The 20,154-nt window shown below is 36.0% G+C and overlaps 1 protein-coding gene across 1 annotated transcript in view; it reads right to left on the bottom strand.

Moving 5' to 3' along the window:
- Window positions 1-414: 414 nt before the first annotated feature.
- The window catches only part of mettl25 (methyltransferase like 25), a 145,820-nt gene continuing 126,080 nt past the window's right edge, over window positions 415-20,154 (bottom strand). The window contains exon 12 of the mRNA XM_028817207.2: window positions 415-908. Within this exon, the coding sequence (XP_028673040.1) occupies window positions 819-908 (90 nt within the window). The 3' untranslated portion in view covers window positions 415-818. The remainder of the gene's footprint in view (window positions 909-20,154) is intronic.

The raw sequence follows: 20,154 nt of genomic DNA, 5'->3' as shown, positions 1-20,154 counted from the left end.
AAGACCATGTTCTTCATTCCATTTGCATTTATGAAAGACAGCAGATGAGCTGTACAGTGATTGTACTCAACATGCAGAAATCCACAATGTGAATTGTGACATTTATTAGCACAATTTTAAAACAATTGCACTTTCTCACACTGTCTTGCGACAAATATATTCTTAGTCTTTACCGAGATAAAACATTTTATTAAATTTATTTATACAAATAACATATGCAGCAAAAAAAGAAATGCATCACATGCATTCCCATATAATACCTTCATTAACCAATATATTCTTGCCACTGACATACTGTAACACAATAAATCCTTAGCAATAATATTAACCACATCAGGTATAATCTCTTGGCAAATATACACAAGATATAATAAATCTTAAAACTATTACAAATAAAAAGGCATCAAAAAGAGCTTACTTAAAACACATTTAATAAATGTCTTTGATTTACACAGTAGCTTTGCAAAAGCAAATTCTTATCAACAAAAAAAATAAAAGCAAACCATTGTTGTACTGCTAATCAGAGAAGGAGGCAAAATAATGGTTGATGAAGGGAAGCAAGAAACCAGTAAGCTTCAGAATGGATTACTTAGAAGACTAAAATGATCTTCATTGGTTCCAATTAAATGTCACGATTACATTATTTAAGGTAACTTAACTGCCTAAGCTCACAAAAATGATCACTGAGGCAATGGTAACACCTTTCTTTTAAAGAACCTTATAATTTATTCATCCTTTCACTTCTTTGTAAAATTTGTAATTAACAGTGAAAATATAAAGAATTGTCGGGACAAAAAAAAAATGAAAGAAAATGGCACTTAGGAGTTCTTTATTCCAATCACTGCATAACATCTAGGTGATGTTAGTGGGTCAAACAACTGCACCAGTGCAGACCACGAAACACTCTCCTAAAATAAGAAAAAGAAAGTAAGAATTTAAAATGAACAATTTACATATTTACAACTTGTTCCTGAGCACTAAAATTACAGATACTGTATTGTACTGTTATCAGCTGAGGGACTACATAATCAGTTTCATTTAATTCCTTATATAGTTAAGGCACAGGGGGTCAATGTGAATTCAATACAAGGTTAATCCTGTGTTAGTTTGTACAGTAACAGCATTAACAAGACTATCTTTATTAATGTGCTTTTCACAGCTGTGCTTCAGGACTAGCTCTGGATTAAGGGCTAGTGTCATTGTAGTATTCATCTTGGAACAAACATACAACCTTCACAGCATACCAAAGCTAAATACTAGCTGAGACCCAGAAAGGTTAAATGTGCTAAAGATGGTACACACTATGGAATCAAAATGCACAGGCACTCATATAAAAACAGTTACACACCTGAAAAATAAATGCTTTTCTAAGCTTAAGTAAAAATCATTGCAACACTTTTATGGTTCACTAACAGACAGACCACACTCGTTTTGCCACTACATTGCCTTTGTTAGAAAAACAATTTAGTACAGTCAGCCTTAAGTGTTAAATCATTAATTGAATGTACTTTCTGCATTTCACCAAATACTGCTTAGTTTTGACCAGTCCAAAATTAAGTCTGAACAAAAACATAAGGTGACAAAATCAATGGAAAACTGTACCAATCTTCCTGCAAAAAATTGCCGTGATTTTTTAAGATCAGGGAATGAGATGGCTGAGCTGCATAGATACAAGTTGTTGTTTCATGTATTGGGAAAATAATGCCCTGTAAGTACTACTACTCTGTATCGACTTCATTATATATGACTCTCCATGTTTAGAGAGAATTAGACCATTACTCTTCTCAAATGGCAAGTTCAGACTTTCAAAATGGCAGTAGTATTATACAAAGTATGGCAGAATTGAGAGGTACTTCAAAGTAAGAGAAAGGAAAAATAAAATAAAGCAAAAGTGCTGACTAGTAGACAGACTTAACAATCACTGATAAGACAATTACTACAAATGCTGCTTCCAAACTAATTTTTGATTACTTCCACTGTGTTTGATGTTTGTATGGCTTTATTCAGGGGATTTTGGTTTCTTTTCATTAGGCCTTTCACTGAAGGTTTTGATTTATTATACATGACCACTGTTCTTCAAAACATTTCAGTTTTGTGCAGTCACTTGCTTCACTTGTGAAACAAGCAAAGCCAAACAGTGTCTAATTAATATACAAAAGATGGCATGATTTTAGGTAAATATAGCTCTAGACAGAGAAGCAGGATTAAAGGCTGTGTGTAATGATGTTAGGTCCACCATTACATGTATATAATAATAAAAGACGCAAAAGAAACCCAAGCAACAAGCTCATGTAATGTAAGTGTGGGTGACAATGTGGCTTTGTGTTCACTTCTTATTCTTTGTCATTTATTTAAAGCAAAATCAGAAACCAGATGAATGGATATTGATATTACCCCTTGCTAACATTAAATTCTCAAAATTTTTGATTTTGAAGTTGAGTTGGAGTCTGTACCCATATGCATATTCAAAAACATTACAAGTTAAAACTTTTTATGTGTAACTGAATTTACAGTGTTTGCTGAAGACAACCTATGTATATTAATTTCAGTAGTTTATGCTTCTGTTAAATATCTTTCTGTTTTAATTTTGGATCCAGAGAGAGCTAAATGTTAACTTATTTAATGGGCTTGAATGTAAGCATGGCACTACAGGCATTACATTTATTGTCAAAAATCCCAGACAGTTTAACTTACAAATTGATAAAATACCACTGCTCTTTCAAGACATAAATAAAAAAGCCTACAGCCATTGCCAAATATAACCAATTATAGTGCAGAAAATAAAAAATACAGTACATGTTCTGTGCATGCTTTGGAAATGTAATAACATAGCTAATCAGTCAGCTGAGGGACAACCATATTTAGTGTCTAATTACAAAAATTTCTTCACATTTCAAAACAAATGTTAGGATTTCTCTAGCTGTGTCTTCTTTACAAAAGTGAAGAAATGAAAACCTCTGCACACAATGTTCATTCAAAAATATAATTTACAGGTTCCATCCATCCATTTTCCAACCGTTGAATCCGAAAACAGGGTCACAGGGGTCCACTGGAGCCAATCCCAGCCAACACAGTGTGCAAGGCAGGAACCAATCCCAGGCAGGGCACTAACCCACCGCAGGACACACACACACACCAAGCACACACTAGGACCAATTTAGAATCGCCAATCCACCTAACCTGCATGTCTTTGGACGGTTAGAGGAAACCGGAGCACCCGGAGGAAACCCATGCAGACACGGGGAGAACATGCAAACTCCTCGCAGGGAGAACCCGGGAAGCGAACCCGGGTCTCCTTACTGTGAGGCAGTAGCACTACCACTGTACCACTGTGCCGCCCTAATTTACAGGTTGACGTTTCAAACCTTAAACACTGCTCAGACACTTGAATGACTACTTCAAAATAGAAGCGTAATGCAGACCAGTCTAATGATATGATTATTAAATGCACTAGCAGCAGTTGAGCCTCATAGGAACCAGCCTGCTTCATTGCTAAAATGAACTAACTCCACATTTGTTGCAGTCATTTGATTTTTGACAATTTATAAAAATAAAACAATATCCTAGAATAATGAATGAGAAAGAAAATTGTTAATTAAATGTTACTTTTCATTTAGTGTTTTTATTCATGTTTACTGAAAATACAAATGCAAACATAACTCTCACAACAATCAATACCTAGCAAAAGAGTTGTTAATAAACTTTTGATATAAAGTCTTGTTACAAAAGCAACTTTAAAGTGCTGTTTGCAAAGCAATGATTGTAAGTAAAATTATGCTTACTTGTTCATGTAGCATTTGCTTCCGATTTTGACAGTATTTAAGCAAATATATTTTTTAACATAATGTCTTCTGAAAATCACCAAGAAACAGATGAATTGTGTTGTACACTGTGCTGTGTTTAAGAGCAGACTGGAAAGGAAGTCGATAGTCATTATATACTGTAAATCAGAAATGCACTGTATATATTTAAGCATTTATGATTTGGAAAGAAAACTGAAATATTGTTCAGTGTCAATCATTCAATCATCACTTTACATTGTGCCTTTCACTGGGAGAGCCAGAGGACTTTTTAAATCAAACACTTCATATGTACCTATAGCTATTCTGAGAGCAAGAACAACTTAATAAACATCGATTGGAAATTGCCATGCTGTTGGAAAATACATAAATCATACGCAGCATCCCAGTTTCAGGCCAAATATGGCTTAATATGTAATTGCCATCAATTTATAATTTCAAAACTTGGAAGTATAGATGTCTGCAACTTTAATGCATCTTCCCAAACTATTAATGTACTTTAATTCCTTTGACGTACAAAGTATTAGAAAAAAACATACATGTAAGAATTTTATATACAGCAAATGCAGTAGAATGTCTATTTAATTCTGGCAGCAGGAACATATACTTCCTCTTAATGTGCACACATACAAGAAACTGAGCATCACAGATGTTCAAAGTCAAATCCTGACAGAACTAGGCACAGAATAGTCAAATTTAGACTCGTTTTTGTAAGTCACCCACTTCAGTGAAACTACACTTCATAATTATTCTGTGTTATTGCCACATTTAACCTCATTTAAATAGTGTGCTGGTACACAGCAAGTGACCCACAGTGTATATTATAGTATGTAAATATGCTGTATCTTGTTCACATGAACGGTAAATGCAAACAATTATTAGCTGGGCTGTTCTAGAGGCCACTCTGAACAATAAAATTTCATTATATTCTGAGCAAGTGGTGCTTTTAAAAACACTTAAAACAATCATTTCAGGCAGGATTTGAAATTGCTTGAGATAATGTAAATTTTAAAAACAATAGCTAAAATAAACAAAAATCAAAATCAAAATCAAATAAACCACTAAACCATAAATAGACAATCAATTGAATCAACCCATTTGGAAAGACATAACCTGAACATTAAAAATTGTACAGCATTGAAAGGTGGACCGGGAGAGGTAAATGTGAAGAACTGATCAGGTATCAGATATGTAGATAACTGAAAAAAAACTGGTAGGAAAGACCTCAGAAAATGACAATAAAGTGTATGGAATTTAACCACAGTGTGAAAGTCAATGCACAGTCACACCAGTAGAACCCTTTAAACCCATTGTAGCTCCTTTCAATTAACAATAAAATTTGTATTCACATTTGTTACCACTTGGTAATTAGGGTTAAAAACAAACATTTTCTTTATTATTCTATAAACATGAATATTTTATTTACTTTCCGTGCCAGCATCTGATGACCAATTCACATTGTTATCACTATTGCTCGATTTGAGCACTAGTTAAGTTTCAGTTAGTTCTGCAACTGCCTTTAAGGCTTTTCATTTGCCATTGTGTTTTTAAGTGGAGGCTCCACCCCAGTCATAAATATTGATAAGTTAATTTTTAGTGGCAACATGCATAGACATATTTATAATTTTTTGCAGAATTATTTAGATGTCAGCAGAATACTGTCAGAAGCATTATTCGGCTTAAAAATGTAAAGCAGATTATTTCAAGTCACCCTAAACGTGACTCATGGTTAGCCATACTTGCACATATTTATGGCCCCCAAGTCACGCTTAGGGTTAACGCCAAGGAGGTTAACATTATTCATACACTTTTTTAAAATGTACAATCAATCATTAAGAAATGGAAAGAGTATGGCACAGATGTAAATTTGCCTAGAGCAGGTCGTACACAAAACTGAGTGATCATGTTGGAAAAAGACTCATGAGAGAGGCCTATGAGAACTATGAGCCATAAGCTACAGTGGCCAAGGCTATGCAAAAGAGTCATTACAGCTTTACAAAAAACACGGCATGTTATCAAAAACATACCATCCAAACCATGAAACGCAGTAGTGGCAGCATCATGCTGTGGGAATGCTTCTCTACAGTAGGCCCTGAAAGGCTTGTGAGGGTAGAGGACAAAATGAATGCAGAAAATATAGGGAAATCATAGAAGAAAACTTGATGCAGTTTACAAGACAACAACTCCAAGCATAAGGCCAAAGTGACAAAGAAATGGCTTAAAAACATAAATGTTAATATCCTGTGTCACACACGTGTGTTTAGGAGACAGCCAAAGGGCTTAAATACAGGTAATTCCATGCCAGGCCAGGGGGTGGTGGAGTGTACTAATTTTCCCTCTCAATCTGTTGCAGACCATTCTAGGGAAATCCCGCCCGGCTCTGGGGCAGCCAATGACGTTCCTTCCGGTTCCAGGGCTGATGACGTCACTTCCTTAGCTGGACTTTAAAAGCCGCCATACTGTCTGAAGAAGTCAGTTCTGTTTTGGACTCGGTTAAATAAACATGTCTACCATTTTTGACCTATTTTGCAGCCGTAATCGATTAAATGGGTGGCTGCCGCAAACCTTCTTGATGTCTCATGGTCGTTCTTGTGACACGTGGAATGATAAAATCTTAGTGCAGATCTTAATTCCAATTGAGAATTTGTGGCAAGATTTGAAAAAGGCTGGTCATTCACGATCAAGATGCAACCTAAAAGAGCTTGAGCAGTTTTATAGAAAAAAATGTGGGGAAGCTGCAGTATCCAGATGTGCCAAGCTGACTTAGACCTGTCCACACAGACTGAAGGGTGTAATTGCTGTCAAAGGCGCATCTACTAAATATTGGCTTGAAGGGAGTGAAAATCTATGAATTATTTTGTGTTTAATGTGTGTAATTAATCTGGCCTGTTTTCACTTTGATGTGAAAGAGCCTTTAAATGTTGATCTGTGTCCAAACAGCCAAATTAAATCCACCATTACTAAATAGTGTACAACAACAAAATGTGAAAACCTCGAAGGGAATAAATACTTTTTAGACACTGTATAAATATAATTCTTACATTATAAATATATTAAACATTAAATTAAAAAATAAATGTATGAACAGTCAACAAGAAATAATATTACTTAGCAATATTGTCATCAATTTGTAGGGAATAACTCTGAATCAGCGTCTGTGTAAAAGTTGGCATGTTTTTATTTCACTTGTGAACTTTATCTGGGTACTCTAGAAAATATCGAAGATTTTTTGAAATAGAAGATTCAAAAATTGGTCTGAATCATTTATAATGAATGCTCTTTAGGCATCAAAATGAAGAGACTGTAAGGATAACATTACATAGTTTTTATTAATCAACTGGCTTAAAATAAAGCAGTTGAACCATGCAGAACTAATGGCCGAAGATGGATTTTAGTAGCCCAAGAGATCATTAGAAGGCACAAATTTCCCAAACACTCCAACATTTTCCAATTAGTAAGGTTTACGTTCTTACATTTATATTCTACTGGTCTGTTTCAACATTTGTTTAACAATTGGTGCTTTGATCTGGACTTAGTTCCTTTAGATGTGGTCAATTTGGTTACCTATTTATTGCACTCACATTAGGCATTCCTTAAAGGCTTGTAAGCAAAATTATTTTTTACAGCTTTTTAACCTCCAGCCTAGGATACATTATTAAACTCAGTCATCAGCAGAATGTAGAACATCTTTGAAGTATAAACTCAACTGTGTTAAGCAAAAATCACATATGACTTTTCTGACAATAGCAGCTCCAAAGTTTAAATGTTGGCTTTACAATGGTCTGTTGCGAGTGTGTAGTGTGATTGAGGATGACCTGGATGTACTTGAATCCCATCCAGGGCTGGTTTCCGCCTTGTACTCATATCTATCAGGATTGGATTAATGTCACTTTCAGCCACAACTTACAGTCTACAGCTTAACCAGAGCCCTACTTTATTTGAACTATCTTTTTTCTGAAACCATCATGAAATATCTTGTCTCATTTCATCTCTTTTCATACGGATTATCTATTCAACCATGTCACATTGAAATTGTGACCACTGATTGGTTTAACCCTTTTTCCGTCATGCAGGCACAATAAAACAGTAGTTCAAGCAAGTAGCCTGATGTAAATAAATAAATAAACAAATAATAAATAAATGTGAGAGACCAATGCATTACTATGGTGTGTAAGTGTAATTGTTTTGATGGTCAGAGAAAAAAACAACTCGATAAATGCAAAAGCAAGTGTACTGAAAAGACAATAAACAAAGTTCAATAGAATGATATCCTAGCTTTTTAGTGTAACTGTAAACTGTGGCTGCTGCATTTAAAGTCACTTTTTCCTTTTTACTTTTCAAGAAAAAAAATAGGCACAAGACCAAAGAACATGTAATTTTAGTGACATTAAGCAGAGACTTGTAAAGTGCTAATAAAGTGGAATGGAAATTTCTGTCAAACTAATCTTGTAGTAAAAACATACAGTTCTTGAAAGTAATATAAAATATAGAGTGAGAACAAAAGAAACAGGAATCGAGGTAAGGGTGTTTGTACGGGTGCAGTAATGTAGGAGTGACATATGAGATAACATAAAACAATCTGTACACTTATTTCTTCAAGAAAGATGCTAGGCTCTGCAAAATGCTTTTACTCAAACAAGTGCTCAAATAAATACAAGAAATAATTTTTATTACAGCATTTCTTTACTTTGAAAGTACTGTTTTATCAATCAGCAAAAATACCATTACAGTGCAGCTACAGTATATGTAGACCTGGTACCTAATTAATTACCAAAACATTCCACCTACCTAAAACACATTTTTTAACTGGGATAATACTGTACATATCAAATACTATAGGATGTTTAAAAATACACTATAGGCTACTGAACAACTACATTGCACAAGAATTTGTTGTAAATAGGAAAAATGTTATATTAATTAAATGCCTTATACCATACATGAAAAATAGACCAAATAATTCTTTATGGGTTATGAATTTACTTTAGAAATTAAATATACACTGAATCATCCATCCATCCAGTCATCTATCTTGAAAACCACTAATACAAATACAGTCGTCCCTTCAGATGTGCAAACTTGGCTTTCACGGTTTTAGTTATTTGTGAGGTGGCTGTGGACACTTACATGAAATATTTTGAAGCTGGCTGAAAGATCACAAGAGCTTGCAAAGAACACATAAATCAAAAATATATAATTACTGAAAATGATCTGTATCACATAAAATCATATAATACAGGTATCTACATGTTAGTGTTATTTAATATTTGTTAGTTTAAATTAATATTATATTTTTAATATTGAAAGTTATTTTGGTTAAAAAAACAAAAAAAAACCCAAAACAAACAGCCTTGGGATCTATGCAAGCTACCTTCCAGCTGGTACACTTGCTCTCTCTCTTTCTTTGTCTGTCTCACTTTTACCTGAAATCAGTGTAGAGTTCTAGCCATCCTTCTCAGTTCTCAAGTGCTTGCTCACTTCTCTATTTCCTTTCTCCTAATGAGACAGCCCACAACAGTTGTTGAGAGGGGCACATTTGCTGGGAATCTTTCGCTCCTTACCCTGACAAATGTGAAAAGGTTACCTGTAGTTTATATTTAGTACAATGGGGTGCGGCAAGCCTTGGCTTTGCATGGCAAAAAGCCCTGCCAATAAATTGTCATCTAAAGGCCATGTCACATTATGTGATGTTTCCAATGATTTTCAGTCATAGCCTTCATTTACACAATTCTTAGCAAGTTGGTGGTGCAATACTGTGAAACCAGCTGTGAAATGCCCCTCAGCTCAGTCCAACTTGTCTACAGCGTACGTTGACAAAAATCAAATCTTTTTGATTTCGACTTTTGAGGCAGGGGTGGACATCAGAGCTGACAAACAATGAATGCTCATCCAGAAGTACAATGCATAAAATACAGTGATGAGGTATAAGGAACAAAGGGGCTTTGAACCTCACAAACAAAACAGAAGATTGATTGTCTGATCTTTTGAGTTTTATGTACAATGACAGAATAGAAAAAAAGAAAAAAGGGCCAAGATTGTGGCTGAACTGTTAAACCTTCATAAAGCACTCACTCCATCATGCAGAACACTATTGGCTTTCACAAAAAGGTTGGCATGCAGTTGGTAAATTTGACATGCTCAGTAATTTTCAATCATGTAAAGTGACATGGTCTAGTGACGAGATCAGCAACTGCAGTCAGTAAACCTGATATACCCTGTGACCAGAAGTTAACTAATGTGACATTGGTGTTAGTGTTAGCTGCTGATGTTGGTGTCACTTTAGATATGTGACTGAGAGCAAAAAGCTTTGCTTGATCTTTACCTCCACTGGAAGTTTGTTGAACTTTGGCTATCACTTTTATGATGTATTTTGTTTGTATTTATAAACTGTATGGATGCTTGACTTTGCATATATAATTTAAATTTTTGCTGTTTAAAATCTTTAAGTTAAACCTGAAAGCTCCTCCTGTTACCTTTTTTTCCTGTATGCTTTGTGGTTCATAGTACTTTTGGATTACATACTTGATGCTGTATTCTAATCTTGTTTTCTATGTAAGATCCTTGTGGTAATATATGCTTTTAATTGATCAAACCCACCTAGCTCTGCCGAGGAGAGATCCCGTTGTCTTCCAATCTGCCTTTTATACTGTGCCATATAGACATACTGGCACTAAATAGTCCTCCATGCTGGTAGCAATTTCTAATATGGAGAAAAATGTAGGCAGTGCAGCAGCATTTTGAGCTGGCTGTGAAGTCACAAGTCAAAAAGTGATCTATCACTTGCATTGCTATCAAATAATCCTAAAATATATACTGGAGCTGCAGTTCCTAAATGCTGTTAAAAGATGTACAGGTGACATTTATAGTCTTGTATTTTCTGGCAGGCATTAAAATGGTACATGGTGATGGTTAGCTTAAGCCACATGAATATTTTATATCAGTTGCATTTCTTGTGTGAGTAAAGTTAGTTTAGCCTAGATAGTTTTGTAATATCTGGTTTTCACTTTTGACTTTATAAGTAATCAGGCCAGTAAACTGTATGCAAAATTGTATCATTGTTCATTTTCATTCACTATATTCATAAAGCATTTGAATTTGCACAATCCCTTTGGAATTCTCAAAGATGCTGAAGAATTACATGCAGAAAGACGCATGTTAGCTTTTTCAGTAAAAATAGTCTGTTTAAATTTAGTTCATAAACCAAATTAGGTTTAGTTTTAGTTTTGAAACCCTAATTAATTGAATTCCAGGGCCTCCACAGAATTACTGGAAAGAGAGACAGACCTGAGCTTTTCAACAAAGATTAGTTTCATTAATTTTATAGCACATCTTGGATTGTGTGTCACTTTTTCTGATATCCGCAAACAAAAATGCTTGATTCTGTTGCAAATTTTTTTCAATTATGCATCAAATTTTGTGATTACTTTGTCATTAGTTTTGGGTTTTTTTCAGTTATTTACATGTATATTAATAAAAATAAAGCACACTTGTTAACATATAGTATTTTGTGCCACTTTTAATATTATTTTAAACAAGAGTTTTTTACAATCGTAGTCAAAACAAGGTCCGGAAAGCTGACCAGAAAGTAGGAGACAGAGCTGGAGGTAGAAGAGTTAAAGATGCTATGATTTGCATTGGGTGTGACGAGGATGGATAGGATTAGAAATGAGTATATTAGAGGGTCAGCTCAAGTTGTACGGTTGGGAGACAAAGTCAGAGAGGCGAGATTGCATTGGTTTGGACATGTGCAGAGGAGAGATGCTGGGTATATTGGGAGAAGGATGCTAAGAATAGAGTTGCCAGGTGTTGTGATGTGAGATTTTGCATATAACTTGATAAATATTGTGGTGCCCGGTGGGTGTTCATGCCCAGCCAGGATGCCCAGGAGGACCGGAGGAGCGCTTGTGGATCCTCCGGAACACGAGGGGGCGTCCTCCCTGGTTGCTGTGGGGACCACGGGTACAGAGCTTGGAAGCTCATCCCTGTAGGGGCCCGTGGTCACCGCCAGGGGGCGCCCCAATGCCTTGGGAGTGTTGGACCTCAGTACTTCCGCCACACTGGGAAGTGATGGGGGGAAGAGAATTGGAGACACCTGGTGGACTTCCGGTTTCACTGCTGGAGTTTCCGCCACACAGGGGTGTGGCTACGAGCCCTCAGGATGCAGCTGGAGCCATTCCGGGGTGAATAAAAGGGGCCGCCTCCCTCCAGTCAGGGGCAAGAGTCGGGAGGAAGAAGGACGAAGCTTGGCGGAGAGGAGTGGAGGCGGACCAGAGACTATTAAGGCATTGTGTTATGGCCTAGGACTTGAGGGGTGATTGGTGCTGAGGCACTGGGTTTGTCCACTTTCCTTGTAAATATCATGATGAATAAGCGTGTGTTGGGTGAAACCATTGTGTCTACCTGTCTGTGTCCGGGCTGTTTCCCACAATACTTTGTATGTCTTTATTTGTAATTTAGGCAAAGCAATGTAATTTAGTGTAATTTTGGTGAGAGGCATTTGTGTTTGCCCCCCCCCCTTTACGACTGAGTGTCTTTGAATTTTACGACAGGATTTGGGGGGTGTGCTTTAAACTAGTTTGGCGGGTGTTTCTCTGCTAAAGTCTTTCAACCCCTGCAAGGAAGCCAGGTTACTTTAACATATGGTCTTGGGGGGGTGACAGGTTTTAAGATGTTGTATTCCCCCATTGGTCTGAAGTATGGCTGTTTGGAATTGGGTTAGAAGCTTTTAAGTACCATGATGTCCTATTGGCTCTAGGGGTTGGAAAGAGAATCTATAAATCTACTTGCTCAACCACATTCTCTCTCTTACTAACCAACAAATGATGAAGACCATCACACCATGAAATGAAAGGACAACACAATGGAGACCACAGTTTAGCAGCCATATTGGAACAGGCATACAGCCTGTTCTGAAGAAAGCTGAATGATGCTTAACTAGAGACATTTTTAAATAACTACAAGTCTGTGTGCCGCCTGAAACTACACATCACCATTTAATCAGGTTGTATGGTTGCCAATATTCAAATGTACTTTGCATATTGTTATTATTTATGATTATTATCAATAATACATTATTTTATGTGTAACTCAACTCCTGCTTGTCTTTTTACTATGTCTAATTGCCTGAGGTTATAGATATAGAAGGGAAGGTGGGGATAAGTTCTATACCATAATACCTTATAAACAGTGGTAAGTCTGTGAGATTAGGCATTCTGACAAAGGCTACATATTAATAATACAATAGGGGAAAGTAGAGCAATATATATTACTCTACCAAGACAAAACACCAGGGAAGAGGAAAAGAAAAAGGCCTAAGCAAAGGTTTATGGATGTGGTGAGAGAGGACATGGAGGTGATGGGTGTAACAGAGAAAGATGCAGAGGACAGAAAGATATGGAAGAAGATGATCCACTGTGGCAACCCCTAACGGGAGCAGCCGAAAGAAGAAGAAGAAGTCAAAACAAGGTCCATTACCAAAGAAGCAAAATTGATTTATTCTCTCCTTAAAAAGAGCTGTAAATATTATAATATAATTAAAGTAATTAAACAAGTATATGTGGCAATAAATGTAGATGGAATTCAATATTACTGCACTTTATGATGTACTGTATATGCCAAACATTGTGCCCACACCACATATTTATAAAATAAAGTGCCATTCTAATGCTACATTTGTTGTTTGAACACATTAAGAGGAAGGAGGATCAGGGATCTTAATGTCTATGGGCCAGTGTCAACATGAGCATCCTCAATATCAACAGTGTTCTTGGTGTCATCAGCTGCTCCACTGTGAATTCACTGATTGTGGTACAATGACACCAGTACTTTTAGGATGCTGTTGGAGGTTCATTGCTGTCAGCTGGATGGTACAAAAACGCGTGGATTCTGTTGCATGGAAGTTACATGTTCTCCTGTGTTTCTGTAGTTTTCTTTTGATTATTCCAAATTTCTTACCATATCCTCAAAGCCATGCACGTCTGGTTAAACTGCCCCAGTGTGAGTGTTAGTGGACCCTGTGATGGACTATGACCCTTACCAAGCTCTATTCCTGCATTGTACTCAGTACTGTTAGAATCTCTTGATCCCGGCTCCTTTAAATTGGATTATAAAGGCTTGAGAGTGACTATGACTATTATTAGTTTACCAGTGAACATAATATATTTGATTTGAGAGTACCATGAACCGTTGCCAAAACCAAAAAATATTTCTATAAGACCATGAGGGAATGAAAGGTGAATTGCAGTATCATGGGGGAAGGTGTGCTGCTAAAGTATATTTTTCTGCTAAAATGTATTTCTTTTCAGAGTCAGAGAGGTGGCATCTTTAGCCATGGGTATATCTACAGTGGATTTTATGGACAGTTATACTTGAGCATTGTTTTTTATCATATTATGCGTGTCACTGATTTTCATTTTCAGATTCAATGTTTAACAGGTGACCAGTTCACTATACAGCATTTTGGGTCAACTTCTCATGTTTTAAATATGCTGTATAAATAAAACTGACTTGTCTTGACTTAATATAAACATTTTAAGAAATGATGATCACAAGTGCCTTAAACTGTCAAAACAATCAAGTGTCCATGTCGATGTCACCAAGTTGACAATCAATGAAACAATCATGTGTCAGCATGGCAAAGGCATAAAAGAAAAAGCGGGCTGTAATGTTAAAAGTCTGATCAATTCTTTGTTAAGAAGCTCTGTTCTTTAAGTCATTCAGGGGCCTATGGGGGTCTTAGTCTGGGCTTGTGCTAGAGTGAGACATAGCATGAGATACACAATTTTGCACTTGCAGTTGATCCTTCATGGCTAAATTGTTATTTGTCTGAAAGTATGTTTTCTCTATATTTGATCCAGCCCTTGAAAAAAAAAAAAACACTGCCTGCATGTGGAATTTATTTTGTAACACTGTATACTGCAACTGCACTTAGTCTTAGTCTTGGTCTGCTAGTCCTCAGCTCTGGGGCACACTGTAACAGTGCTAAACCTGAAAGTTAGTCTTGTTACCATAAATATGTACTAAGACCGGATCAACACGGGATCATCCCATGCTGACAGCACACTGCAACTGACCTAAACTGTTTTCTCTCATCCTAAATGAAAACATGAGATTATAAATTTTTCTCTGGCATCATTTTAAACTACATGGGGTAAGAAAAATTTCATGAAACTATGAACTATGAAAAATTATATATTGGGTAAAGGAATGTTCACAGTAATCAGAAAAGTTTAAAAACATTGCAAAATTGCGGGAGACTCAATTCGTAAATGACTATGGAGCTAACATGGAAGGCTGCAAGAATACTTTACATAGAGACAAAACTGCCTTGTTTTGTTTGAGTAATGGTTCTGCAATCACACTCAAAAGTATTATAAAGTATGACAAAGTATTCTAATCACTACTTTGCTAGTGAAGCAAAGGTAAACACATGATCCACAGAATGCAATTAATAAGAAAAGAACAGTTTATTAGGGTTGGAGTTTCAAAATGGGGAAAGGAGCAAGGATGGTGTGGGACGGAATTGATTCTAAAGAAATAGTGCATCAAACTACAGTATGTACAGTCTTCACTACAGTTCTGGCCAAAAGGAGTGCCTTTACTGTGCTGTGCTGGTTGCTACATTCTGTTAGAAGGACTATTATTACATGACGAAACCGAGTCTCTCTCCCTGTCTACTCTCTAAAGATGTCACTTTCGTTCTTTTCTCTGATCCTGCAGACACTACTTATCCTTCTGTTTCTCTGTCTCTCTTTCTCTCAGTAATTTTTTGGTAAAACAATACTCAACCATACTGTCACACAGCTATTTAAAATTCATAAAATTCTCTTACATCCCACTCTGGGCAGCCTCCTCTCTTCCCTGTTTGGTTTGTGTTGGCAGCTCACATCCCATCTTGCCTGTAGTACTCATTTATATAGCCAGGTCACGCTGTCACCTTCCCATCTTATCTTAGCATACAGTCATAGCTGAGTTGCTACAGTAGTAAAGTCTGTCATGTATCAATAGTGTTGGGAACATTGAAGTAGCTTAGTCATATTACCCATTACTTAAAAGAAGTAACTAAATGCACCTTTCACTGGCCAGCATTTTGTTATTGAATCCTAAGTCCATACAGAAATCTTCATGAAAATGACCACAAACATAGCCAAAATTTGACAGTTTTCTTGTGTTTTATAAATACGTCTAGTTCTCCACATGCAGTGAAATAAACAATAAACATCCCTTTTTTCCCATTCCCATATGCAAGCTCCCCCCAAGATTCACAGTATGGTATCAGATCACACTGTTTCAAAATATATATAGTAAATTGTAGGATTAAAACTAAACTGACACTTTATTTATAGGTTTCTTTTGCTGGATTGCACACAGCACTCTTTTCTGCTTGGCTGTGTGATTGTGCCTTTCAAAGGACAATATACCACATTTGCTTCATGCTTTACACTCAGTTGCTGCTGCATTAATCATTGGCTCCCTGTGACATTAAAATCTGGGCCGATTAAATTTACCCCTCAGCACATGCAGGACTAAATGGATACCTATTAATTTTTATTCAGTTCATTTCACTTGATAAGAAAAGAAGCACTATGCATGCGCTTAACTTCTTTCTCACTATCTGAAACCAAACAGTCTGAGTTAACAAGTGTGCATAATGTTAAATACTTCTGTTAAGTATTTTTTAATTATAAGCTTGCAAAAGTAATGCAGTAACATATATCTTTTTTTTTTGTTTCTTAAGTAACACATTTATTTTTAATTCAATAAAATAAGTATTATACAGAATTGTAAAATTGCCAGAAAGCAAAAAAAAAAAAAAAAATAAGGGACACAGCGAAGATTTGATTTTGATTAAAGTCAAAAGTTCAACTATAATCTTGAAATTTCAACTTTATTTTCATAGTTTATTTCATATGGAATCATATAGAGACACAGAGAAGAAAAAATTAGAGGCACATTAAAGAAAAAAACAGGTCTATTTTCTGATTTAAAATACTTTAGTGACTGCAAAATCAGCTGCATGGTCAATTCGGAGAACCTTCATGACATTTGTGATGAGGCCCTCAAAGGCTGGGTGTATGAATCTGTTTTCCACTGGTTTAATTTAAATAATGTGTGCGTTAATTTCATGAGCTGGTGGTCTGAGGCACGAACGCAGAATTCAATGGATGTTATTCAGGATGGGCTTTCTTTATTGCAGCCGTATCAACTCCCAGTTCCTGTCCTTCCGTTTTCCTTCTCCACATAACCAATTGCCACACAATAAATGACTCAGTAACTAAGTAAAACAATTTAAGGAACATTGAAAAATGTTAAGCTATATATGTTTAATTATTCCATCCATCCACTTTCCATTCACTTATCAGGGGATAGGGCTGCAGGGATGCTGAAACCCATCCCAGCAGGCATCAGGCACAAGGCAGGAAGGATCTCTGGATGGGGTGTCAGCCCATTGCAGGGTGAACACACAAACACATTCAGTAGAACCAGTTTAGCATCACCAAATCACCTGCATCTCTTTGTAAAGAAACCAGAACATCCTATAGAAACCCACAAGAAAAACATGCAAACTCCAGGCAGGGAACGCCCAGGACGTGACCACCTTATTGAAAGCCAGCAGTGTTAACACTGTGCCACTGTTGAACCCACATGCTTAATTTTTAATAGTATAGATTATTTAAATTTATTTCTAAAATATAATATACATGATTTAATGCATTTCATCATGAAAATGATATCATGTAAAAATATTAGTGTTCTAAATGTTCAAAGAGCTGCCTCATCCTGAATTTGATGTACTCCTGTCGCATAAGAGCAAGCCTCTTTAAGAAGCATGTAGTGATTAATAACTAGGTCAGGGAGGGCTTAGAAAACCATGCATTTAATCTGATAGTTTAGTTGTGATGGAGTCTGAGAAACACTCTTAAACTAAACACTTATTTTAAGATGGAGTTTACAATGTTCTTAGTGTTAAAATGCCTTTGGTAAACATAGTTCAGGATAGTAGGGCTACAACGTGGATTGCATATTACATATGCACATGCAAATCAGCCTTTTAACCATTTAAACTGAAAGTATTACAGACACAAACCCATCTTTAATCATTTGAAATCATCCCTGGAGAGACGCATGGATCATGAGATATTTTATTTTGACATTTTGACTTTAAATTTCAAAATTAATTTAAAAATTTGGCCTTTAATGATGCTAATTTAATTGGCCAAGTAAATTACAAGGTTAAAGTTGAAATTTTGAGATTAAAGTTGAAATTTCAATTTTATCAAGAAATATACCAGTTTTTTCTTCACTGAGTCCCTAATTTTTTTTCTTCTCTGTCGCCCTAGTATACTTCTGTAGTAGTGTTAGGTTAATCGTTACTTTAAAAATTAATTCTATATTTTCCAGAACTAATTTTATTTTAAAATTTTACTATTTGGCTTATGTACAGTTGATGTATTTTCATGGTATTATGGTTAAAATTTATAGAGTCATCTTATCCGTGAATAGTATGGTAGCTGTTCATTTTCCTCAATAAAAAATAGAACTCAGTTCATTTCCTCCTAAAACAATGAACTCATTGTTAGTCAGAAATCTGATAATATAAGCATTTCTTATCATCGAGTAGGAAAGCTTTCAAGATTAACGGGCACCTTTCATTTATCTCTTGCACTGTTTTTGTTCATTCCAACTACAAGATGCAATAAACAGTTCTGTACTTGGCATCAAAAGCAATAAGTTAGTCACAGATTTTAACGTGTTAGCTTTTATAATTTTAGCATTTGTAATTAAAGTACCCTTATGTGGATTTCTTAAAAAACTTTTCTTTTAATAGAACTAAGGGACTTTGCCCCCTGCTCTCTTTGCTCGCCAACCCCTTTCTCCCTGCCAGCGCATTGCACCGTTGTGAAGAGGGGGGCTGAACGCACCCCAAGGGGACGCGGCCGCTCCTCTGAAACCCCTCTTTCATGGTGATACAATGGGAAACAAAAACATTTTTTTTTAACCTCCTCTTTGCTCAATCAGCCGCTGACTTGCTGCTGTGCTGCATGATCTGCACTTTGCGCGCCTACTGCTCCCCCACCCCCCACCAGCGCTATGTGCCATTGTGAAGAGGGGGTCTGAACGCACCCCATGGAGATGTGGCCGCTTCTCCAAAACCCCTCTTAAACGTTGATACAATGGGAAACAAATACATTTTTTTTTTACCTCCTCTTGCTCGATCAGCTGCTGCTGTCACGCTATCTGCATTTTGTACGGCGCTTCGAATGTTTAAAAGGCTGTACTGCAGCTGTCTTTTTGTCTCACTGCCTTGTCTCTCTTCTCCCCCAGACATCCTCAAACACTATTCTATCTCTTATTTCACTGAGTGAAATTTTCCATTTACTGTATTTGCGCTAATGCGATCTTTACTCTCCTTTTTTTGAGACTTTTGAATTTTCCTACTTCCATTATCTCTAACCTGCTCTGCATGTGTATCATGGGACTTGCTTCCAAAGGTTGTAAGTATGACGTGACTTGAACGTCTCGCGGGATGTGAAAGTGTCTCTCTGTCTCTCTTCAAAAGATCACGTCTTATCGCAGGAAAAAAGTCTCGTCACAAGATTTTTTTATAATAGAGAGATATATATTTAGATACTGTATTAGCAGTTTGAAGTCTAGAATCGAAGCAGACTTCAGTATGCATTTTCTTCTTGTTTATTTACAAGCAATCTTAAAGGACTCTACATTATCACCCACAATCCAAAGATAGGCTGTCAAGAGAATTTGCTTAATATATAACCAGCCCTTATATACATTTATTTGACTGCATTTGTGTGTGGTGTGTAACAGGAAGGAAGTCACCCAAGATGGGTTCCTTCACTATGCTCAGACTACTGCCAAGGTTGACTTTTGAACCCCATAACAATTAACTAGATTAAGAAATTTTTATTAAATGCATAGGTGGATTTAGTCTGTATATAAAGATTACAAATTAGTTTTACATGCTAAATTGTCATACCTTATTACTAATCTTTAATAACAGCTGGGATCACTTTCATTTATTTGCTTCACAATTTTCAATATTTATATCTAGAGCTTTCTTAAATACGATACACATGGGCCAAGTATTAATAAATAACATCTAAACTGTAAATAGTATTACAGATGTGGTGATAAAAACATTGAAAATGATAAAAAACAGACTGTTTCTTTCAAGAAAAAAAATGTCATTGAGCTGCAAAATTATGTAGAAAAGTAGTTAAATGGACATGCAAGTATAAATAGAATCTGATTTAGAGTAATTTAGAGTAAAAAGGTTCAAATCTATAACATACTGTGTTTTCAATGTGCTACAATTTAAATGATGAATAGAGCTAAG

The sequence above is a fragment of the Erpetoichthys calabaricus genome, chromosome 1 (assembly GCF_900747795.2).
Source record: "Erpetoichthys calabaricus chromosome 1, fErpCal1.3, whole genome shotgun sequence".
NCBI classification, from domain to species: Eukaryota; Metazoa; Chordata; class Cladistia; order Polypteriformes; family Polypteridae; genus Erpetoichthys; species Erpetoichthys calabaricus.
This window is presented reverse-complemented; position numbering and strand designations above follow the sequence as displayed.